Below are 25,935 nucleotides of genomic sequence, written 5' to 3'. Positions count from 1 at the left end.
TTCATGTATGTTAGGAACTTATTCAATTATTAAAGGTTACACCAAATTATCATTCTGTCTTCATCATTAATAGGGGTGGCACGGTGGCTCAGCAGTTAGTACTACTGCCTCACAGCACCAGGGTCCCAGGTTCGATTCCAGCCTCGGGCGACTGTGCAAACTCCACACAGACATTCTCCCTGTGTCTGCATGGGTTTCCTCCGGGTGGTCTGGTTTCCTCCCACAGTCCAAAAATGTGCAGATGAGGTGAATTAGCCATGCTAAGTTGCCCATAGGTTAGGTGCATTAGTCAGAGGGAAATGGGTCTGGGTGGGTTACTCTTCAGATGGTTAGTGTGGACTTGTTGGCCCAAAGGGCCTGTTTCCACACTGCAGGGAATCGAATCTAATCTAATCTTAAATACACTATTTCCAGTGGAGGTCAATAACATTAATGGTCAAAGAGACTATTTAATCTTCAGATGGTCAATTGTGACTGGTTGGAGAAATGCTTTCAGTTTGATGTAGCAATTGGAAAAATGACTTATTCTCAATGGTGTTCTTAGCACTGCTCAAAACATTCTGTGCAATGACAGTGTGTTGGAACAGCTTCCCTTAACTGTAATATTGGCCCAGAGTTTGTGATCAGCAATGAAATGATAGCCTAAACCATTGATCTCTAAATGAAGCTTCCCACAAAGCTCTGAGGAGCACTTTTGCCTTTGTTAATTTCACTATAATACCAGCTATAGGAAATCACTGACGTCAAATAGAAGTAATGTTATTAAGCAGGTTTAACAGCCAATCAGATTGAAGAATTTCCACTGACAGCACACCAGGAAATAACGCATAGGTTTAATCACTCACTGTTTTCTAATTTTATAGAAAACAAAATCAAAATGAAGCTGATATATGGGACAAAGACAGAAAATAAACACCATAAACAAACTTTTAAAAAAATATTCTTTTAAAAAATCGATGGAATTTTTAATAACAGAATATAACATTCCTCAAATATAAAATTAGTATTTAGGGCTAGAAAGATTATTCAACAGTAAGTATAACACAATATGCTGTTACAAATCCAGTTACATCTTATTCAATAAGGTGTAACTTTTTCAAAATTTTGTTTTCAACAAGAATAATAACGTTAAGTATTAATGCACAGGTTTGTGTTTAATTCAGTGAATTTGAACTGTGAGGATTTCAAAACTGCACTATGTAGAAGGGGGGATTGAGTGAGAGCAACATCTGAATTTCAGTGTTTAACTGCATATGTCCAGACACCAAAGGCTGCTGTCAGTTGCACAGAAGAATGATATCAAAAACTGACTGTTTAGCTGTCATTATAACAGTAAAATCCAATCCTTTATTATATGCTTGCAGCACAGTATTGGAAGATTTCAGATTTCCCTGTTCTAATTCACAGAAACTATTGGTTCAACAGATGAAATATCTGTCTTTCCTGATTGGATGTTGCTGTTGGAGTGCAGGCTTTGAGGGTATTGTTCCCTCTTGGAGTTGTTATGTTCAGGCCAGGCTAGCTTGTAAGAAGGGGCTGTGCAGGGAAGTATGTGTTCCTGCACTCCATGTTCTCTTCTGAATATATTCAAGAGAGATTTAAGTTCTAAGCGAAAACTCTCATTTAACCAGCAATAGATAAAAGGGTTATAGCAAGTACTGCTCATCGCAAACCAGTGGAAAGCAAAATAGAGAGCATTATTAGTATGAATGGTTTGACTAGAAATAAGGACAACGTAACAGTTCAGAGGAAACCAGCAGACAGCAAATACTATCACAACCAGCATCAGCATTTTAATTGTCTTTTTCTTTTTCCGCCGATGTGCAAAGTACTGTTCAGTTGTCACATCTCCAATTGCATTGCGAAGCCATAACTTCTTGGCAACAGTGGTGTATGTGATAGTGATGATTAAAAGGGGAAGTACATACAGCATGACAAATGTCGCCAAGTCCAGATACTTCCAGAAAAGGTCTGCTGGCTCTGGGAAGTTGGGCACACACAAACTTCGAATTTTTTCTTTACTGCAATGTAAAGTAAAAAACAAGATGATATTATTCATTGTTTGAAATCAATGGTTTAAAATAACTGAATCATTCAATGTTGCTTAGGTTGCAAAGCTTTTGTGGTGTTGTGGATGTTCTGTTGAATGGTTCTTTCCATTTTCCATGATAACCAGAAATCAATCATTTGGTTATGAGCACTTAATTTGAGTCTATTGACTAAATTCTTACTAGCATTATTATGATATTAGTAAAGATTTTTCTTCATTTAGTTTTTGAAGTATCTGGCGAATAAATACCACTCATTGAATGGAAGAATTAATTTGACTGTAAATAGATGACCAAACAATGGCAATTAATCATATTGGAAATGTGTTGCTGGAAAAGCGCAGCAGGTCAGGCAGCATCCAGGGAACAGGAGAATCGACGTTTCGGGCATAAGCCCTTCTTCAGACCTCACTTTCTCCTCAATTAATCATATTGTCCAAACTATCAACATTATAGATCGGAATTAGTTATGGTTGTCTGAGAATATTGTATGCAAATTATGGTACCTTCTTGAACACTTCAAAAGTAATCCTTCATTGAATGAATAGAAATAAGTAGTAGAAATCCAGAATTCATGTATCACTCTTCAATTCTTCAGACATTTACAGTCAAGTACTATGCAATGTAATGAGCCAGACTTTATAAAAGATCTTAAAGTAAGGGAACACTTAGGAGGCAATGATCATTATATAGTAGAACTCAGTCTGCAGTTTGAAAGAGAGAAGGCAAATTTGAATGTAATGGTGTCACAGTTAAATAAAGGCAATTACAGGGCCATGAGAGAGGGACTGACGAAAATTGACTGGAAGCAGAGCCTAGCGGGGAAGACAGAAGAGCAACAATGGCAGGAGTTTCTGGGTGTAATTGAGGACACAGTAAAGAGGTTCATTCCAAAGAGAAGAAAGATTATCTGGGGGCGGGGGAGGATTTGTCAGCCTTGACTGACAAAGGAAGTCAGGAAATGTATCAAAGAAAAAGAGAGAGCCTATAAAGTGGCCAAGAGCACTGGTAAATCAGAAGATTAGGAAGGCTACAAAAATAAACAGAGGATGACAAAGAGAGAAATAAGCAAGGAGAGGATCAAATATGAAGGTAGGCTAGCCAGCATTATTAGAAATGATAGTAAAAGTTTCTTTCATTACATAAAAAACAAAGGAGAGGCAAAATTAGACATTGGGCCATTCCAAATTGATGCTTCAAGGCTACTGATGGGTTAGCACTGCTGCCTCACAGTGCCAGAGACCTGGGTTCAATTCCTGCTTCGGCCAACTGGCTGTGTGGAGTTTGCACATTCTCCCCATGTCTATGTGGGTTTCCTCCGGGTGCTCCGGTTTCCTCCCACAGTCCAAAGATGTGCAGATTAGGTGAATTGGCCATGCTAAATTGCCCGTAGTGTTAGGTGAAGGGATAAATGTAGGGGAATGGGTCTGGGTGGGTTGCTCTTCGGAGTGTCGGTGTGGACTTGTTGTGCCAAAGGGCCTGTTTCCACATTGTAAGTAATCTAATCTAATCTACTTTACATGAAGAACTTAAGTACTTTGTGTCTTCCAATTCACAGTGGAAGACTTGAGTAATATCTCAACACTTTAGGAGAGTCAGGGGCAGTGCTGAGTATGGTAGCCATTACAAAAGAGAAAGAGCTAGAAAAGCTAAAAGGTCTAAAAAATTGATAATCTCCTGGCCCCAATAGGCTACATCCTAGAGTTCTGAGGAAGGTGGCTGAGGAAATAGCAAAGGTGTCGGTTGTTATCTTCCAAAAGTCACTGGAGTCAGGGAAAGTCCCAGATGATTAGAAAATCGCTGCTGTAACCCCCTTGTTCAAAAAAGGATAGAGAGAAAGGATGGAAAATTATAGGCTGATTAGCCTCACCTCAGTTTTTTTAGATTAGATTAGATTACTTACAGTGTGGAAACAGGCCATTCGGCCCAACAAGTCCACACCAATCCTCCAAAGAGCAACCCACCCAGACCCATTCCCCTACATTTACCCCTTCACCTAACACTACGGGTAATTTAACATGGCCAATTCACCTAACCTGCATTTTTTTTGGACTGTGGGAGGAAACCAGAGTACCCAGAGGAAACCCAAGCAGACACAGGGAGAATGTACAAACTCCACACAGACAGATGCCTGAGGCGGGAATTGAACCCAGGTCTCTGGCGCTGTGAGGCAGCAGTGCTAACCACTGTGCCACTGTTGGTAAAATTCTAGGATCCTTCATTAAGGATGAGATTTCTAAATTCTTGGAAATGCAGGGTCGGATTAGAACACGTCAGCATGGATTTAGTAAGGGGAGTTTGTGCCTGCCAAACCTGTTAGAATTCTGTGAAGAGGTAACATGTAAGTTAGACCAGGGAAACCCAGTGAATGTTTTCTATCTAGACTTCAAAAAGGCCTTTGATAAGGTGCCACAAGGAAGGGTACTGAGTAAGGTGAGGGCCCATGCTGTTCGAGGTGAGCTACTGGCATGGATTGAGGATTGGCTGTCTGACAGAAAGCAGAGAGAGTTTGAATAAAAGGAACTTTTTTGGATTGGCAGCCGGTGACAAGTGGTGTCCCGCAGGGTTCAGTGTTGGGGCCATAGCTGCTCACTTTATTAATGATCTAGATGAAGGGACCAGGGTATTCTGGCAAAGTCTGCCAATGAAATGAAGATAGTGGACAGAAAGGTAGTACCGAGGAGGTGGGGAGGCTGCAGAAAGATTTAGACAGTTCAGGAGAGTGGTCCAGGAAATGGCTGATGAACTTCAATGTGAGCAAATGCAAGATCTTGCACTTTGGAGAAGAATACAGGTATGAACTATTTTCTAAACAGTGAGAAAATTCATAATTACAAAGGGATCTGGGAATGCTACTCCAGGCATCTCTAAAAGCTAACTTGTAGGTTGATTAAGAGAGCATATGTAAGGTTGTCATTTTATCTCAAGAGGGTTGGAAAGTAAAAGCAGTGATGTGCTTCTGAGACTTTATAAAACTCTAGTTAGGCCCCATTTAGATAACTGTGTCTGGTTTTGGGTCCCACACCCTGGGAAGGACATACTGGCAGTGGAGCATATCCAGCGGAGATTCACACACATGATCCCTGGAATGGTAGGTCTACCAAATGATGAACAGCTGAGGATCCTGGGATTGTATTCATTAGAGTTTAGAAGGTTGAGGGGAGATCTACTAGAAACATAAAAAATAATGCATGGCTTAGAAAGGGTGGATGCTACAAAGTTGTTTCAATTAGGTGGGGAGACTAGGACACGGGAACACAGCCTTAGAATTAGAGATGTTAATTTAGAATAGAAATGAGGAGACATTTCTTCAGTCAGACAGTGGTGGGTCTGTGGAATCATTGCCATGGAGCGCAGTGAGGGCTGGGCCGTTAAATGTCTTCAAGGCAGAGACTGATAAATTCTTGATCTCGCAAGGAATTAAGGGCTACATGGAGAGTGCCAGTAAGTGGAGTTGAATTGGCCATCAGCCATGATCAAAATGTGGAGTGGACTCAATGGGCCAAATAGCCTTACTTGCACTCCTGTGTCTTATGGTCTAAGTAAGTAGCTTTAAACTCCAGTCATTCTTATCATGGATGGAAACACAAGCAGTCAGTTTGGACAAAGTATGATTCCACCAATAGAAGCACTTGACCAGATAATCCTTTTTCCCATTATACTAATTGAGCTATAAATATTAGTTAGGACACTGAGTGAACTTTTTTCAAATAGTACTGTGTGATATTTTATGATCATCTCAGAGGCTGATAGGACCTTTGTTTAGCATTTAATTTAACATTAGGACTACTAAAAGTACCAAGAAGAATGCACTTAGATAGGGACAATGATATAACCAATCGTAGTAATCAATCTTTATCAAGTACATGGGCGGCACGGTGGCACAGTGGTTATGGGCGGCACGGTGGCACAGTGGTTATGGGCGGCACGGTGGCACAGTGGTTAGCACTGCTGCCTCACAGCGCCAGAGACCCGGGTTCAATTCCCGACTCAGGCGACTGACTGTGTGGAGTTTGCACGTTCTCCCCGTGTCTGCGTGGGTTTCCTCCGGGTGCTCCGGTTTCCTCCCACAATCCAAAAATGTGCGGGTCAGGTGAATTGGCCATGCTAAATTGCCCATAGTGTTAGGTTAAAGGGGTAAATGTAGGGGTATGGGTGGGTTGCGCTTCGGCGGGTCGGTGTGGACTTTTTGGGCCGAAGGGCCTGTTTCCACACTGTAAGTAATCTAATCTACATTTGGTAAGGAAATTCCCCAGTGCTAAAGACAAGCAGAAATCATGGGTGAAATTTCCTCAGGGTCTAGCACCAACACCAGAAACAAGAGTCTCTGCAACTCGGATGGGGTGACATTCTGAAATCAGTAATACAGTCAGAGACAGAGGAAGATGTCTAGCCTGTCATTGCAAGTGGTGCAAAATAGTACCAATGGGAGGTAAGGTAGTGGCATAGTGATTATATTTCTGAATTCCCTGCAGGGGAGGTGGTTAAAATTTGAATTCAACAAATATCTGGACTTCTTTTCCTTCAGTAGTCCTTGCAATAACATTTCAAGCAGTGAGTGGCTGGCATACTCTGATGTCTGCAAGCTCCTTCTGGTTTTTGTGCTTAGCTTCTACCTGGGCTGAAGAATCATTCCACCTTTGCAGATACTTGTTCTCAAGTTGGGCAGCTATTGGTTAGATATTTCCATGGGTCATTGGGGTATTGCATATTGTCTGGAAGGCTTTAAGGATTCTTTGAAGCATGTCCTCTATGCTCCTGGTAAACATTTCCATAATGAAGCTCAGAGTATCTGGTATTTAAAACTGGCTTAATAACAATTGTTAAATCTCAGTGTAACCATTATCAATTGTAAAATCTCATGTTATTCACTAATGCGCTTATAAGTCTGCCATCCTTACCTGGTCTGACTCACACAAGACTCCAGACCCACAGCAATGTGGTTTGCCCTTAACTGTCTTCTGAAATGACCCAGCAAGCCAATGAGTTGAATCAAACCACTATGAAGTCTAAATAAAAGAATGAAACCAACAGAACTACTTCAATATCCATCACCAAAAGTGGATCAGCAGCACTGCTACTGATGGAATTGATCAAGTCCTAAAGGATATTGCTGCTAGACTAAGTCTGCGGCAGATGGTGAGAGAACCAGCATGAGGGAAAAGCATACTTAACCTCATCCTCATCAATTTGTCTGTCATAGATATATTTGTCCATGACAGTGTCAGTAAGAGTGTCCACCACACAGTCTTTGTGAATGTAAAGTCACATCTCTACAAAGAGCAATTGTCCAATGTGTTGTGTGGTATACCATGGAGGTAACAATGATAAACTTTGAACAGGAAGATGATTGGTGGTTATGGAGAACAAACATCATTGGACATCACACAGGTATTTGTCAAGATGGTGCCTTAGGCCCAAGCATCTTCAGCTGCTTCAACAATGACTTTCCCTCCAGCATTACATCAGAAGTGGGGATATTTGCTAATGACTTCCCAGAGACTGAAACAGTCCATGTCCAAATGCAGCGATCAAACATTCTTCCCCAGATAATGGTACTGGCACAACATACAACATAGACCATAGAAGCATACAGACCAGTAGAGACCCTGGTCTCAGATCAGGGTCTCTTTTAACTTATTCTCAGATCAAACTAACCTACATTGTTTCTGTACTGGCCACAATTGTAGCTCCAAGTACTAATCCATGCTCTAAGTTCATCACCCTTATACTTGATACTTCTTTCATTAAAATAGTCACACTTCAACCCATCACACTGGACTGCAGGTTTGTCCTATCAATTGTCTATCCCTCCTCACACACGGTCTGCAAGCTGTTTTAATCAGGCTGTTCACTATCTATTCCATCATCTAATCTGTAGCTCTGGTTCCCATCCCTGCAACAACCACAATCTCATTTAAACCCACCCCAAGAGCTCCAGCAAACCTCCTGCCCAGGATATTGGTGACCCTCCAGTTCAGGTGCAACTCGTCCTTTTTGTACAGATCCCACCTTTCCCAAAGGTATCCCAATGATCCACATATCTGGAGCCCTCCCTCCTACACCAGCCCTGAAGCCACATGTTCATCTGTACTCATTCTCTGTTCCTAGCCTCACTAGCCCATGTCACTGGTAGCAATCCTGAGATTACTACTCTCCTCATCCTGCCTTCTAGCTTCCAACCTAACTCCCTACATTCTCTTTTAAGGTACTCATCCCTTTTCCTAGGTATGTCATTGGTACTGATGTGTATTATAATATTTGCCTGTTCTCCCTCCCCCTTAAGAATCCAAGACATCCTTGACCCTGGCACCCGGAGGCAACATACCATCTTGGAGTCTAGTCTGCAACCACAGATTCTTCTGTCTGTTCCTTTCACCATTGAATCTCCTATCACTATTGTTCTCCTATTCTCCCCCCTTCGCTTCTGAGCCACAGAGTCAGATTCAGTGCCAGAAACCTGGCTGCTGTGGCTTCCCCCTCCCTCCCCCCACCTCCCAGCCCAACAGTATCCAAAGTGGTATATTTATTATTGAGGGGAATGGCCACAGGAGATCCCTGCACTGCCTGCCTATTCCCTTTCCCTCTCCTGATGGTCACACAGTTACCTCAGCCTCAGCCTCACCCTCAGCCTCCTGAATTATCTGAAGTTCATCCAGCTTCTTCTCCAGGTCCCTAACGTGGTCTGTGAGGAGCTGGAGTTGGGTGCACTTCTCGCAGGCAAAGTCATCAGGGACACCAGTAGTGGCCTTTACCTGCCACATCTTGCAAGAGTAGCGTGCAACTGCTGAGCCTCCCATCCCACCTACTGTAAATTGCTCAGGGAGATTGAATACATGAGAGGGGAAAAAAAGTGCCTTACCTTACCAACCCTTCATAAATGGTCTTTTTTTTGTTTGGTTAGTGGAGGAGATTGGGTGGGAGACACAGCCCAAATCTATCAATTCACGTGCCGAGTAATCTCTGTGTCTGTGTCCACTCCTGTTGCGCCTTCACTCTGATTATTCATGAGTTAAGTATTTAAGAGTGAAATTTACATTCCCGGCAGCCCCTGGTCCATGCTCTCACCAATCCTGCTACTGACAGAGTCACTGAATATCTTTTAGTCAGACATAGTATCATGCCAGCAGCCTTTGGGAATACTAAGTTTAGATGTAAAGATGATAGACCTCCCTCATGACAGTTTTTGTCTCAAGTTTATTAATTCTTACAATCCATCTTCAAAGGGGTGGCAAAATATTGCCCCATAAATCCAAAGTTCAGCTGTTCCTGCTAAGCAAGCCTCATAATGCTCTCTTGTCAGTCTGCGAGTACCACTGAACTCAGGTTGATGTTACATATAACAATATATTCAAATGCACATTTATAGAAGATAAGCAGGAACATCACAACATATAAGTAGACCATTCAGTCCATCAAGCCTGCTCTGTCATTCAATTAATTTATGGCTGATCATCTACTTCAATGCCATTTTCCTGAACTATTTCCAGAGAATTTGACATAATTTATCTCCAGAAATCTATTGATTTGTTCAGAGAAAATCAGCTCTGATTATTTACCTGTATTCAAATCTGAAGAGCTTCTGATAGATAGCATGTGGGAGGGAGAAACAACTGGCCATAATCCAGATGATAATGATGTAAATCATACCCTTCACAGGTGATACCCGAGGCTTCAAAGGATGCATGATAGCCTACAGAAGATATAAGCATTAATCCCGATTACGGAGAAAAGATTTATACATATGTCGCGTTATGTGAAATAAAAACAGAAATAGCTGGAGTAAATCAGCAGAACTGGCAGCATCTGCAGAGAGAAAACAGCTTACATTTCAAGTCCTGTTACTCACCATCAGAACTGATAGGAAAAAGTGCTAGTTAGGCTGAAGGCTGGGGATGGGAGGAGTGGTGGTTGTTCCCACACCAACATTTCTGTCTCGAGCCTGCTGCAGTGTCCAACAAGGCTCAGCACAACCTCCAAAAATAGAATCTTACGTTTCGCTTGGGTACCCTGCAGCCTCTCGGACTCAACATCCGGTTCAATAACTTCAGAGCCTGATTACGTCCTTTCATGTTTTTTAGTCCACCCCCACAACCTAGCCCTGTCACGACATAATTGCTTTCAGCACAGCCAACCAATTCTCACACAATCTTGGTCCAATTATCAAATGACACGGGCTGCTTTCAGCACAGCATACCGTTCACTCTCCCTATCACTCATTCAGCTTTTCTCTTTCCTGGCTTACTATCAACAACCTACCCTCTTCATATCTCTCTCTCTAGGCTCTTCATCAGTTCTGATGAAGATTCACTGGATTCGAAACGTTAACTGTGTATTCTCGCTCAAGATGTTGCAAGGCCTTTTGTTTTTAGACTTCCAGCATCCGCAGTTCTCTGATTTATTTTGTTGTCACGTTATATGGTTACTCTCCCTTAATCGTCCGCTTTACTTTTTGTATCCCACTAATACTTCTACTTTGATAGTAACGGATACGTACACACACGTAACATGTGCCTCTCTCTGATATTTAACTGGAAATGCTGCCGCTATTTAAATAAAGCCTCCAATAAAATACTGCAGCAGAATGTTCGGGTCAGTTTGCAAGCATCAGTGCATTAATGACACACGGTATTTTCCAACGCCTTTGATTTTTTTTTTAAACTGAAATCACATACAAGTTACAACCTGACTACGAGAAAAAACAAAGATACCCTTGAATGTCCATGGTTTTGATGTCGACTTTCTTAGTATTTAAAAAATACACATTCCGAATTGAATTAAATGCCGAGTGAATTGCTGTAACTACGCGTGCGCAGAGTTTTGCAGAGGTCTATTTGCAGCTACGGTTGATAATATTACAGGTCAGAAATACTTCCTCCTGCATCACTGTTTACAGTCTCAAAATCAGACAAAAGTAATTTCTGCTCATGTTAATCAGAGCACCCAAAGCAGAAAGCCTCCCTTCAATGCTGAATGACTGTTAAACGATTTGCATGTTTTAATTATATATTTATTTGCCTAAACTCCGAAATAATTTATGAATTCAGATGAAACGACAGAAGAAAACAGCTAAGGGGCGAGGGGTGAAATTAAACTCAATTAATGGACAGTTTAACTTGAATCACCTTACACGGTAAATAAAACTGTTGTCAATTATTGATGGTCTAAGTTCTAATTCATTTTACAACTAATAATTATAATTGATTCAAGTGAATCCAGACACTTTCCGAGCCCCTGCTTCCCTTTAAAAAAAAAGACTGCGAATCGCTGCAAAATATTCACCACCGACTATATGAACAGCACCCGAAAGAATTCACAGGGATAGCAATGAGGGAGGTGACTGTCTAACTCTGGTCTGAGTTCTGAACGTAAGCAATACTAACTCCACTACAGCAAGCGGACGTTTGACTGACAGCTTGAGTGAAAAGGAGCTCTATGAAGATCTTCCGATCCTAAATTGAAGAGAATCTACACGATTGCACGGTGTTTTAGGAAGTCCATCCTTGCATTTAGAATGGAAAAGGAACAATCTATTGTTATTGTTCTACTGTAGCTAGCAACCTCAGATCCTAATATGAAACTACCGGAGTTATATCACGAGGGCGATGCAAGGTAATGTGGATCGTCGTCCTCATTAGGATTGGTCATCTTTTAGCTTTGTTTGGAGCTGTAATTTTACAATCAATATTATATTGCTTCAAATTGGACATCATTTTGCAATGACAGAAAATATCCTTTGTTAAAGCATTCACAGTTCTGAAGGATTACTGGACCCGAAATTGTTAACTCTGCTTTCTCTCCACAGATGTTGCAGGATTTGTTGAGTTTCTCCAGCAAATAACGTTTTAATTGGGGATTAATTTGGTAATATGGGTTTCAGAGGTGTGGCCTTGATGGGGCACATCATACGTCAATGCAAAACCGCTATGTCCATTCGGATTAGAAAACACCCACCTCCCACTACCCACCCCCCACCCCCAACTATTTGGGTAAACCTTTGCCAGACTTTGCATATATGCGTCCTCTAAATATAAAAGCAGTGTTGCAATTTAGTCAATCATCATTTTTACTTTGATTACCTCAACAAAATCTCAATTAACCATTGCTCAGTTGTGTTTGATAGGAATGAGCTGTATTATGAAACGGCATTAAGTCTTTAAGTCAACACTAGAAAATTTTACACGCTCCCGTCGACATTTCACTTTTTTATCACGTTTTCTAGAAAAGTGAACTTAAAATTCAATCAAATAAGCACGAAAGCTTCCAAATGTATGTTTTAAAAGGTCAACAGATTTTTACACCTATACAGGTCAGTGGGAATCACAGTCTTTGATTCGTACCTGATGCCTGTCTACGGCGATGGCTGTCAGGGTGAGGGTGGAAACATGTAAAGAACAGTACTGGGCGAAGCGGCTGATGTGACACATGCCTTGTCCGAAAACCCAAGTGCTGTTAACGAACCGAACCTGTGAAATCAAAAATACCAGAAGGTTATTCGTGCAACACTTCATATATAAGCGGGTCTTCTGGAACTAAATGTACAGCTTTAAGAACTGAAAGGTCAAAATGCATCTCTGCATTACTGAGAGAAAAACAATATACCAAAGAATTATTTAACAATTGACATTATACTGTATATACAATACTTTATCTTTTATTTTGTTAATACAGTTTAAAAGTTACTGAGAGTGCATTTGCACCTCTGCATGCCTCCATTAAACAAAATTAGCCAAATTTTAAAGTTATTTTGGGACAATTTTGTATGTCAACCGGAATGCTATTTACTATTTGTTGCCTGGTTGGATTTACATATGGCAATCGTTTCCGTGTCAGATTTCCAAAACATTAAGTCAAAACGTGTTAAAAAGCAAACTGAACATGTCAACGTTGTTTGTCACGTACACATTTTAAGTAACATGCTCAAACAGCGCGAATAAAGTTTTCTCAAGTAATCGGAAGGCTCTGATGATTAAACGTGATATTCAAAAAGTCATGATCAATGTTTTAGATGAGACTCAAAATGCAGTAAAGATCCGGTTTGAGGTGGGCGGGAAAGTCGTAACAAGATGAGCACGTTGCGGAGCAGGGAATACCTTTAGAAACATTTTTGAACATCACCAATACTTGATTAACTACACTGACATTGTCAGTTGTAAATATCTTCCAATTAATCTGTTCAGAGACGTGATTACGCATCTCTGGAACAGGTGGGGCTTGAACACGGGTTGTTTTACCTAATTATGCCACCGTGCTTTAAGAACCCGCATCTATGACCCTGGTATTGCTATTACACCGAACCAAACTTTTGGTCCCCTGTTCATTTAGTAGGTATCAGTTTGTGGCTGACAACTCTCGAGTGTAGAGATGGAATACTTGCTGTGTTAAAGGCGCTATATCAATGCGCGACGTTGTTTGCATTCCTGATTTCGTGTAACCTTTTCAGTACACATGGAGAATACAAGAAATAAAGCTTAATAATACACCCCAACTAATAAAGATTCTTACCAGAGTAAACGGAGTGTTGAGCAGGGTGATCATGATATCTGCTCCGGCCAGATTAACAATGAACAGACTGGTGGCAGAATGCATCCGCTTGTTCTTTATTACTACCTGGCACACAAGGATATTTCCAAACAGAGAGATGACTATAATAACCGAGTACGCCAATATAAGCAAAGCTTTGACGGTTGCATTTTGGGATTCCGCCTCGTATTTTGCCGAGTCCACAAAGTTCTCCCAATCGTCCAGAGTGAAGTTACCCCAGGGAAGGAAAGTCGATCGGTTAGAAACGAGTGTCTCCGGAAGAGTGGAGTTAAGGAAATTGTCCGCTCTTTGAAAAGCTTTGACTAAATAGTGAAGAGTGGGCCACGTGTAACGGGTCATTATTCAAATGCGTTAAAGTCTCCTTCGTTTTTTAAACATCTCAGATATTGGCAAAATCCCGCCCTTTATTGCTTTCTGAAAAGTTACTACGCTCCAGGCATCCAATCAGCTCAGTGTTAAATTAGCAATCGTTCCAGCAACCATTCAAACCTCTCGCTTCGAAGCTCGCAATTCAACAAAATGCTGAATTTGCGGGCGGTTAGCGTGGCTTTCAGTCGCTGAGTATTCGCGCAGTGCACTGATCGAACATTCTACTGCTGTCTACAGACTGTTCTGTCAGTTTGTTTTATATGAACCAAGCTGAAACCCACGCACATGGTGACACCTACTTTCAGCCAATTGATGCTTCGAGTTTCTCTAATGCAGTGACGTCTTTTCTTCGTCAAAGAACGATTTTCCGTTTTTGGACTTGCATCACAACACGGTGTCCTTCAGGTTCTCTTCCTGATGCTGGTTATATACCATCCCCTTTCAAACGGACTGTTTCGTCTTTTCCCATTTGGTGATTCGCAATATATTGTATTCCTTCTCTCATTTTTACTTTCACCTTGAACAAGAAAATGCAACTATCGCAAAAATGGAACGAGCACGGTTCTTTTATCACTGGAACCGAGCTGGCCAGTAACTTTTGAAAGAGCGGAGCACCATCTCGTTCTCTGTCAGGTTCTGTGTCCATTTACCATCACTCATCGCTGACGTTGGAGTTAGATGAAGGAAGACCAGAAGCAATTGTTGATGTTAAAAGGCGAGGAGGATTCTCCTCAATTCCCCGCATCACCTCCAGAGGAGATAACATCTCTGTTTTAAATCGCATTCGGTTTCCCCTGCATTTGAAAATCACTAGTTGAAACTTTATTGCTGGAACAGCACAGCAGGTCAGGCAGCATCCAGGGAACAGGAGATTTGACGTTTCGGGCACAGGCCCTTCCTCAGGCCTGTGCCCGAAACGTCAAATCTCCTGTTCCCTGGATGCTGCCTGACCTGCTGTGCTGTTCCAGCAATAAAGTTTCAACTTTGATCTCCAGCATCTGCAGACCTCACTTTCTCCTTTGAAAATCACTAACCAAACCCGAGAGCATGTCGTTTACCGCTTGTGGAGTTCCGTGTTCGCAAATATGTATTTCAGCTTGCTGTGTGGGGGTACACGGAAGAAGATATCCTGAACTCACTCCTGTCTTCCACTTTATATTGAAGGATATCACCGTAAAGGACTATTGATTAAGGCCAGGCTATTAGTTAAGTTGACTCTAAATCTGACTTTAGTAGGGTTGAGCTCTGAGACTAAGGCAATTGCCAAAAGTACAAATAACAAATAGAAAATCTGCGGAATCTGGAGAAACTCAGCGTATCTGGTAGCATCTGTGGAGAGAAAGCAGAGTTAACGTTCGGGTCTAGTGATCCATCTTCATCCACAGGTATTACCAGACCTGCTAGTTTTCAAGCAATTTCTGTTTTTGAACAAGCAACAAAGTTTTGAGGGTTAGCTTCCATCGTTCTTAGCCTCCAGGATTCGGAGATGCTGCCTGACTTGCTGTGCTTTTCCAGCACCACTCTAATCTTGACATTGATCTCCAGCATCTGCAGTCCTCACTTTCACCCTATTTTACGTCGAGTCTGGAGTGTTACATCTTCATCAAAGTGATTCTAATCTTTGTGATTGTTGCAGCCCAATGCTATTTTCACTTCTGTCAGCTGCTGCAAACACTTTGTGAAAATAGTTCTGACCAAAGTATTGTCATTATTTGTACATTTAATGAATTTGTAGCTAAACCTCTGAACTAAGCTGTGATGTAACTGTGACCTCCATAGCTAAGTTCCCGTACTCTGCTAGAAGGTTGGAACCTCCAGTAATTGTTTTTCTCTTGATCTCATTCCAGTTATAATCACCTGTAATTTATTACAAGTTTCTATAATGGAGGTAATAACTCAATGTGTATAATTGATCACACTCAAAAATGTCAGCATCATCCTGGTCAAAACTACCTGATCAGCTAAATCACAACTGAAACCAATATCCATTCCCTGCACCAGCGCTACCATAATATGCTAATGAATACATGAACAATGATTTATGGAGCTTATTTCTTTGTAGACTTACTATCATGTGAAGTTGATGAATAAAAGTCATTTAAGAGTAGCTCAGAAATCTGACCTAAATTTGTATAAAGATTTAAATAATGTGATAGGAATGATAGAGATATCATTCTAAAAGAGACATAGGTTTATTTAGATTCCTCTGAGGAAAGCAAAGGAAAAAACAGTCATAAGACAAAGTTGAGAAAGCATGGGAAAAAACAAAATCCTCAGAGAAGTTCCCAAATGCAATGTTTTGAAGACTTATCTAAAATGTGGTATACACTGAAGTGGCAAAATCTCTGTGCCAGCTGAATAGTGACGAACTCGTTGAAGTTCTTTGATGCTATCAAGTGACTGATGGCACATTTCCATAACAACACAAAAGCCTTGGATTTCCAGCTGAGCCAGTAACAGCTCCAGTTTAGTAATTTCCTATACAGAGTTGGCCCCTTTGCTAATGGATTCTTATTTGACAACGCATTGATAAAAGCTACGCAGATTTTCAGTCAGTCCACATAGCATTCAATTTTGTTTTAGTGCCAAGAAGAACACTTATTTCAACCAGCAATCCCTGCAGCCTAGGGAATTGGCAGACTCCTTTATCTATGATTCGGAGATGCCGGTGTTGGACTGGGGTGTACAAAGTTAAAAATCACACAACACCAGGTTATAGTCCAACAGGTTTAATTGGAAGCACACTAGCTTTCGAAGCGACGGTCTTTCATCAGGTGACAATCACCTGATCCTTTATCTATGATTGACTAGTATTACATAGATTGGAGTAGTTCAAGCAGTTATGAGAATTTGAAAGATAATCGTGTTCAGATAAAGTACTGGATGGAGTGGTGACAGACTTCCTAATTTGTCAAAGTCTAAAGAATAGTTTACATTTCAGCAGGTAACCCAATTTACAAGAAAGGCTTAGTGACGAGTATAAAATTGAATGTGACTCAGTACAACACTAAGGTTCAAACTATATCCATAAGTTTGCCAGATCCAAATTCATCCATCTAGTTGGGAGTCTGATCTAGAAACATAATCACATTATTTGGTGATCTCATTAGGATAACTTCTCTGGCAAAATTTGCAATCATTCCAAAATTAAATCAAAAACAGCTTTGGAATTAATATAAAAACTGAAAGAACTGCAGATGCTGTAAATCAGAAACAAAAACAGAAGTTGCTGCAAAATGTCCCGGTAATGAACTATACAATTTGAATTAGTGACTTACTCCAAGATTTATCTCAAGTTGTCCAAGTGATGACAAGTGCTCATGCCAATCTTTAATTGATCACATTAACCTCTAAAGCATGATGTTTTAATCTGAACATTCTTTTTCCCTTGATCCCAATGATATTTACAGTTGCCCATAATTTATTACAAGGTCATATGTCAGGGGTAATAACTCAATGTGTGCAGCTGAGTACTGCTCAAGAAGGACAGTATCATCCAGGTCCAAACTGCCTGCTGATCAAACAACCAACCATCCCTGCACCATTGTGACTACAGTATGCAAATGAACATAAGAAGCAGGGGTATTCCATTTAGCCACTCAAGCCTGTTCCATCATTTAACAGGATCTGCATGATGTTACAAATGATCTATGTGATATATGATTTACAGGATGTGCTATAAAATTAATCAAGTTCATTTCACCATTATTTTGCAACCCAGAATTTTTAAATCAATAAAGGAAAATAATTTAATAGAAAAACTACAATTTTCTAGTTGCATAGCATCCTGATTTGACCATTTATCACTGTCCATTCATTACCATTAAAAAGGCTTGGAATTTCCTGCACTTCTATTATAGGAATGTCATGAGCACAAGCAGTGCAGTAGTTCAAAGAGAAGACCAAGCATTAGCTTTTCAGAGCATACAACTTTTGAAGGGTTCAGAAAAGATTTACAAGGATGTTGACAGGGTTGGAGGATTTGAGATATAGGGAGAGGCTGAATAGGCTGCACCTGGAGTGTCAGAGGCTGAGGGATGATCTTATAAAGATTTATAAAATCATGAGGGTCATGGATAGGGTAAATAGACATCCTTGTAAATCCTATACTCGTGCTCTGACCAATAAAGGAAAGCATACCAAACGTCTTCTTCACTATCCTATCTACCTGCATTTCAAGGTCTCTTTGTTCAGCAACATGTCCCAGGGCCTTACCATTAAGTGTATAAGTCCTATTCTGATTTGCTTTTCCAAAATGCAGCACCTCGCATTTATCTAAATTAAATTCCATCTGCCACTACTCAGCCCATTGGCCCAACTGATTAAGATCTTGTTTTACTCTGAGGTAACCTTCCTTGAATAGTCAGTACAGAAAATTTAACTCTTATTGTCATAGGCTGACGCAGTGGCTCAGTAGTTAGCACTGCTGCCTCACAGTGCCAGGGACCTAGGTTCGATCCCTGCCTCAGGTGACTATGTGGAGCTGGTACATTCTCTGTGTCGGTGTGTACAGTTCAAAGATGTGCAGGTTAGGTGAATTGGCCATGCTAAATTGCCTAGTGTTAGGTATGTTAGTCAAGCGTACATGTAAGGGAATTGGTCTGGGTGGGTTACTCTTCAGAGGATCAATGTGGATTTGTTGAGCCAAATGGCCTGTTTCAACACTGTAGAGAATCTAATCATATTGTTTTTCATTCAATCCCATTAGAGTTTGGAATTACACTACCTTTTGCAGTTTACAGGTATTCAACTCAAAATATATATGGACAATTGCATTTACCACTTACTTAGAATAATGACATACCTTGACATTAGTTATTACAAAATGTTTCTATGCTAATGAGTTTGGTCTCCTTGTTCAACTAAAGCTAATCAAAATATACTAGTCTGACAGCAAATATTTTACTTGATTTTTTTAAAATCATAAATCAAGAATGAATGTTTTAGTTGTGACAGTGTCCTGTAAAAGTTCTTACAATTTGTACCTTACATTTCAGGCTTTCTCCCAACATTGTTTGCTACGTTCTTCATTGAAGAGCAAGCTAAGTTACTTATAAATCAGTAAAAAGTCCCATGAATGGAAAAATAATAATCCATTAATGGACATATAAAAATTAAATTGGATTCCCATGATTTTTTCCTGTCTCTGTTGAGAACTATCATTTATTACAATAATGCATACAGGGCAACTCTATAGTTGGATTTATTTACCAATAGAAAACTGCAGAGGTGCAACAAGACAAGCAAAGTACTGAATAAAAAAATTAAAAGAAAACAGGTCCACAGGGGGTTCAGTATTCTTTTTGGAATATATTTTCTGACACATTTTGACTGAGAGTCGTGTTTTCTTAGGGTACAATGATAGGTAATAGAAAAAAGACATGGCATTAAAACAATCATGTCTGAAATATTGTAAGAAGAGAGAAAATGAGAACGAAATATATTTGTAACATTCCAAAAGAATGGTGACTTTAATCATGAAGTATCTGAGGGACATTTATTTGGCATTCAAAAGCAAGCAGCAATTTGTGGTCTTAAGAGTTTTTTTTCCTTTCCTCCCTCACCCAAAGATACCAATTGTTTTTGAGGTGTTACAGACTAATCTATACAGTAATTTTGTTCTGCATTTTTAATTACAGACTCAAATTAAAAAGGCTTATTTTAGAAATAAGTTACTGGAACCCATTGAGATTTCTGTTTTACACTGCTGCTTTAACCAGCAGTAGGGCAGGAGAGATAAGACAGCACAGCATTAGGTTATGTGTACAAAATGAGATGCAATCAGCAACAGATTGCTGATTGGTTCACAAAATTGTGATCAGTTGTAGATAGCAAAGTCATCAGTCTGATGAAACCATTATCTGATTGGCAGCCAAACAGATTGGTGTGTATATGACTGGTACATAAGCAGAAGGAAGCAGCAGCGCTCTGCAGTAAAAGTAACTGAAGCCTAAAGTAAGCCAATTATTTTCCTTCATTTGCAGTAAAGTGTTGCCTCTAGCCAGTGACTGTGAAACTGAACACTTAATGTGTAAATCTCCTGTCTCTTTGGCAAAGAATCAAAAGAACCTAGAAGGAAAGTGTTTGGAGAACTGAAGGTCTTGGGAAGAAAAAGGGATTCCTTATCAAAGCCTGTGATTAGTGCTTTGGAACCATGTTTCTCCAGTTTTGTTTGGTTCCCCACCTTTAATGCCTTTTGTTTAAAGTCTGTCTGTGTTCATCTATTTGTATGTAGGAGTTTTAAAAGAAGTGTTATGGTTTTAACTAGTAGAGTTACATGTTGATCATTCATAGGTTTTTAACGTGTGGTTAGTATTTATTTATTTGTAATGAAGGCAAGTGTGTTAAACATTTTCTGAACCACCATCTATCTGTGACATGAATTTCATGGAGTTGTGTTCTGTAATTGACATGCCCAGCAGCATAGCCAAATGCTTGGACAACTGCTGTGAAAGGGCAAATTATGTAAATTGAATGTGGGATTAGGTGGCATTTGGTTGTGGGGTAAGGGTACCAGGTAGGCAAAATACCAGCGTGGCAAGTATCTGAATGTGTTCTTGGGTAGATTGAGTCGGATAGGTTTGCCAAAAGAATGCAGGGGTATGCGTCTAGCACAGTAGGGTGGAATTCATATCTGGGGATCTTTAAGGCAGGAGATGGAGTGGATTTGAGTTGGAACAGGGAAGGTGCTTAGTGGGGGTTGATTGTGAGGTGTCTATGGAATATAAGGGGTCAGGCAAGGTGCAGTTTCAGTAAGCATTAAGTTTAACAGAGTCAGAACCCTCAGGAATTTCTGACTTTAAAGGATTTTTATCAGTGTTCTGGATGCAGGGGCATTGCTCATCAGATAAGTTAATTACCTGGGCAATTCCCATAGAAACAGCTGCATCATGGATTCCACAGGACCCTGACATGCAACTCCAGTCTCTGCTGCTCCAATCAGGGGCAGGAACAGAAATGAATGGCCCTGTTACAGGTGCTGGTTCAGACCCCACACAACAAGCCCCTAGAGATCTGGGGTCTGGTTAGCACACCCTATCCCATGCCCTTGCTCCAATGACTCTCTCGCCATCAGGATTTCTGAACTGCTGTGATATCTCAATGGCATAGCTGACAATATTTCTCACAAATAGTGTGTCCTACTTGGGAAGGTGTGCTGATACTCAGGTCCCAATAATTGAGGTCATCATAAAAGTTAAAGATTTAATAAAAGCACTCAAAAGTCCCGAGATTATCTGCCTGATAGCCTCAGGTTAATAGAAAACACTGACTAGGTTTCTTCACTATTTATTATAAATAAATAAACACTAACCACAATTTAAAAATTGAACTCACCTGTATCCTGCCCCCCAACCCCACACACCAGACATTGTTATCATGCAGTCTGCTATTGCATGCAACTCATTGTTAGCCACTAACAGTCCCCAGTGTAGCTATTTACCCTCCTAGCCAGATCACTATCTGGTCCTTTGTCTATCCAACTTTTCTCCTTGGGCACAATCCCCTCCCTCATCCTATCTGGCTTGGATCACAGGGTGCATTCTTTTTGGATTTGGTTAAATGTAGTTAAGACTCAAGAACAGCAATTTGCTTTATTACTTAATAAATTTTCATATTTAAGATGAAAATGGAAGGAAAAGAAAGCAATGAGCCTTATGCCTTCCTGCCAGTCAGGGACCCCTCGATTTTTCGGCTGGTCTCATGGGTTAGGTTTAGTCCTGGCACATTCGTGATCCTGATCCAAGATGAAGTCCAAAAACTTGAACCAAAGTGCTCTCTCTTATAAAGTGCAACAAACAGCCAGCACAGAAAAGCAGATAAGGAAAACAAGCTGCTTGCATCTACCGAAAACAAATTCTGATCGTGCCATCTGCAGCACATCCAGGAATGTTCACAGAACCCATTCAAGGTCATGCAGCTGTTGAATACCATCAACAACTTTAGCCCTTCATCCCATCCTGTACGATTCATCCCTGATGATATCTGATGGCGCGTTACAATTGCAGGTGCAGACATAACTCAATGACAGCCACGTGAGAACATATAAGAGTACGTAGGCTACACTAGAAGATTAAAACTACAATAGAAATAACACATTGTTAATACAAATAGTATGACAACAGGGTGTATCATCAAGTTAATGGTCGCAGTAGCTTTTGGGGACCAACCCTCAAATAGATCCCACCATTGATATATGGTCAAGGCTGTGCTGGAACCAACAAGTTATACCATGTACCTATCTGCCTCCAATGGGATCAAAATTGAAAGGAGCCCACAGAAGATTAGCATTTTCAGGCTTCCGCTAGTATCAATAATATCCTTAATTACAGTCGCCATGCAACTATGTCACATAACCATACACACACTAAAGCTATTTCAGCTCCTATCCTGGAATAGAGGATCCTGTTCCTGCCAAGAGACTTGCAAGAGAGAGAGCAAACAAAAGCGTGCCAGACCAGCTAACTGTCAGTCAATTCCTTTCCATTCATGCATTTTTAAGTTTCTGTACACTTTAATTTTAATTACTGCTGCCACTGGGTATGTGATTAGTTTTTCATGTTGAACTGTATGTAGTCATGGACAAGGGCATTTTTACTGTCAGCGTAGATGTTAACTCATTGTCCTTTTCGTAGTTGGAAGGTGGCAGTGCTTTTAGTTCTTCTACCTGGTCAGAGTGACATTTTCCTATCCTCTCTCCTGCCAAAAAAGTTCCCTTTTCAAATTAACCATGGCCTATCCCATCTGGGCCTCATTATCACAGTACTTCCACACCCCATCTACAAACATGCATTTCACATCCAGCCCCTCTAATGGCTCTTCCTTAACTCGACACTGTCTCTCTTCTTCCTGTTTCATGAGAGGTATACAATCATAAGACCATCACACATAGGAGCAGAATTTAGGCCAATCATCCCATCAAGACTGCTCCACCACTCAATCATGGCTGATAAATTTATCAACCCCCATTCTCCCAAAAACCTTGATACTCAAGAACCTATCTATCTCCGTCTTCAATATATTCAATGATTGGCCTACACAGCCTTTTGTGGCAATGAATTCTATAGATTCACCACTCTCTGGCTGAAGAAGTTTCTCCTTATCTCCATTCTAAGGCAGTGCCCTTGGATCCTAGTCTCTCCTACCAATGGAAAAAATCTTTCCAACATCTACTTTGCCCAGGCCTTTCAGTATTCTGTATTTTTCAATTAGATTCCTCCCCCATCCCTCCCAATCCTTCTAAATTCCATCGTATAGACCCAGAGTCCTCAAATGTTCCTCATGTTAAGTTTTTCATTCCTGGGACCATTCTTGTGAACTTCCTCTGAACACGCTCTGAAACCAGTACATCCTTCCTGTGATACAGGCCTAAAAGGCCTAAAATCATGTCTCTCCTTCCCGATTCACATAGCTTGCTGGGTTCTCTCTTATTGTTTTTAACCACTTCCACATACTCATTCAACATTTATTTTTCCAATTAATCTATTCACAGAATTTGCTGTAAAATTCAGTATATTCCAGATTCAGGTTCCTTAAATTGTGTTTTTTTTTCATTCTTCAGTTTCCAATCCATAGGTCACCTCACCTAGTAACAGTAAAATAACATCATACATGGACGCAATTTCTTCAGCTGTCTTTCTTGGTATCCGTCTCAAGGATACTTCTTCAATAGGTTACCTGCCTTGCCAATTTTGTAAATGATTGTACCATTGAGTGGTAACTACGTCCATATGCAAGTACCCCTTTGAACTGCAGCATACACGGTATCAAACAATAAAACACTCATTGGGCTTTAGCTTCAACTTATGCTTGTAACCTTTAATTTTTCCTGGGGTTCCCTTACCACAAACTCCTCCACCACCTTGTCTTAACTCAGCCTTCTTTCACAAACACTAACTGTGCTAACACATTACAATTCCACCTATAGGTTTAGTCATACAACCACTCAAGATGGGGTATCTGTATGTTAGCTGAAAATGTGTTACTGGAAAAGCGCAGCAGGTCAGGCAGCATCCAGGGAACAGGAGAATCGACGTTTCGGGCATAAGCCCTTCTTCAGGAATGAGGAAAGTTTGTCCAGCAGGCTAAGATAAAAGGTACCTAGCTGGAAGATGAGGCGTTCTTCCTCCAACCGTCGTTTTGTTGTGGTCTGACGATGGAGGAGTCCAAAGACCTGCATATCTTTGGTGGAGTGGGAGGGGGAATTGAAATGTTGAGCTACAGGGTGGTTGGGTTGGTTGGTCCAGGTGTCTCAGAGGTGTTCTCTGAAACGCTCCGTAAGTAGCCGGCCTGTCTCCCCAATATAGAGGGGGCCACATCGGGTGCAGAGGATGCAATAGATGATGTGTGTGGAGGTGCAGGTGAATCTGTGGCGGATATGGAAGTTTCCTTTGGGGCCTTGGAGGGAGGTGAGGGGGAAGGTGTGGGCGCAAGTCTTGCACCTCCTGCGGTTGCATGGGAAGGTGCCGGGAGTGGAGGTTGGGTTGGTGGGGGGTGTGGATCTGTATGTTTTCCAATATATGCCTTCACTCCGTCCACTATTACTCCTCTTAGACTGCATATACTTCAGTTTCAGCAAAATTTTAACATAATAGCCAAACACTTTATTTTGATTATAATTGTTTTTACATCCCTTCATTAATACTACTTTCTTGTTTTAAAGCCAGTTTCTCTAAGGATTTTGGGTCAATGTCTTATCATTTAAACTATGTTTTTGTGCTCTTCAACCATTCTCTCTTCAAGTAGGTGTATACAGGTCTGAGACCCATTCTTCAGTGAGTGTATTTTTTTTTTTACGCTGTATTCCCTCATGTTTATTATGTCCAATGTAACGTTCACCATTGCACACTTACTTCGGTATCCCAATAACAAGTCACGCATTCTTGACTCCCATATGATTTTATCAAATGATCTCTCTCCACATATGGTCCTTATGCCTTAGGTATTAGTTTGGTCACCAATTCAGTCTTTTTAAAAAGACAGACAAGGACACAAACATCAAGGAAAAGCTCTCATCTAAACTTCCTTTGCATTAAATTACATCTTAACCCAATTGCCGTTTCAACCCATTATTTTAATTTTTCATCTTCTACACTCGTTGCCACCCCTAATAACTTGGGCTTATCAAATTTTGCAACTTAACTATTATCATATCTAATTCCAGAGATCTAAAAGAACAAAGAAAATTTACAGCCCAGGAACAGGCCCTTCGGCCCTCCAAGCCTGAGCCAATCCAAATGTACGGTCGGCCAATTCCTAAGCATTTGTATCCTCTGCTCCCCACCTACTCATGCATCTGTCCAGATGCATCTTAAATGAATCTACCATACTTGCCTCTACCACCTCTGCTGGCAATGCGTTCCAAATGCCCACCACCCCTGTGTGAAGTACTTGCCGCGTGTATCCCTCTTAAACTTTCCACCTCTCACCTTGAAAGCATGACCTCTCGTTATTGAAGCCTTCATCCTGGGAAAAAGCTTGTCTCTATCCACCCTGCCTATACCCTTCATAATTTTGTAAACCTCAATCAGGTTCCACCCTCAATCTCCTTTTTTCTAGTGAAAATAAACCTAACCTACTCAACCTTTCTTCATAGTTAGCACGATCCATACTAGGCAACATCCTCGTAAACCTTCTCTGCTCCCTCTCCAAAGCATCCACATCCTTTTGGTAATGTGGCGACCAGAACTGTACACAGTATTCTAAATGCGGCCGAACCAATGTCCTGTACAATTTTAACATGACTTGCCAGCTCTTATACTCAATACCCCGTCCAATGAAGGCAAGCATACCATATGCCTTCTTGACCACTTTATCCACCTGTGCAGCAACCTTCAGGGTACAATGGACCTGCACTCCCAGATCTCTCTACCCATCAACTTTTCCCAAGGCTCTTCTATTCATTGTATAATTCGCTCTACAATTAGGCTTACCTAAATGCATCACCTCACATTTGTCTGGATTGAAAGCCATCTGC

At 40.8% G+C, this 25,935-nt stretch overlaps 1 protein-coding gene across 3 annotated transcripts in view; it reads right to left on the bottom strand.

Moving 5' to 3' along the window:
- Positions 1 to 327: 327 nt before the first annotated feature.
- LOC122550569 (probable G-protein coupled receptor 83) overlaps positions 328 to 25,935 on the bottom strand; it is a 51,300-nt gene continuing 25,692 nt past the window's right edge. The window contains exons 1-5 of one of the 3 annotated variants that reach the window (XM_043691500.1): positions 13,554 to 14,185; positions 12,389 to 12,514; positions 9,608 to 9,741; positions 6,950 to 7,057; positions 328 to 2,021 (exon numbers count right to left, since the gene is read on the bottom strand). In XM_043691500.1, coding sequence (XP_043547435.1) covers positions 1,397 to 2,021; positions 6,950 to 7,057; positions 9,608 to 9,741; positions 12,389 to 12,514; positions 13,554 to 13,931 — 1,371 coding nt within the window. In that variant the 5' untranslated portion in view covers positions 13,932 to 14,185 and the 3' untranslated portion in view covers positions 328 to 1,396. Of the gene's footprint in view, positions 2,022 to 6,949; positions 7,058 to 9,607; positions 9,742 to 12,388; positions 12,515 to 13,553; positions 14,186 to 25,935 lie in introns of those variants that run through there. The other 2 variants (XM_043691503.1, XM_043691502.1) reach the window with 2 other exon arrangements.

The sequence above is a fragment of the Chiloscyllium plagiosum genome, chromosome 6, assembly GCF_004010195.1.
Source record: "Chiloscyllium plagiosum isolate BGI_BamShark_2017 chromosome 6, ASM401019v2, whole genome shotgun sequence".
Classification (NCBI taxonomy): domain Eukaryota; kingdom Metazoa; phylum Chordata; class Chondrichthyes; order Orectolobiformes; family Hemiscylliidae; genus Chiloscyllium; species Chiloscyllium plagiosum.
Note: the sequence above shows the minus strand (reverse complement) of the source record. Positions and strands in the feature narration are given on the sequence as shown.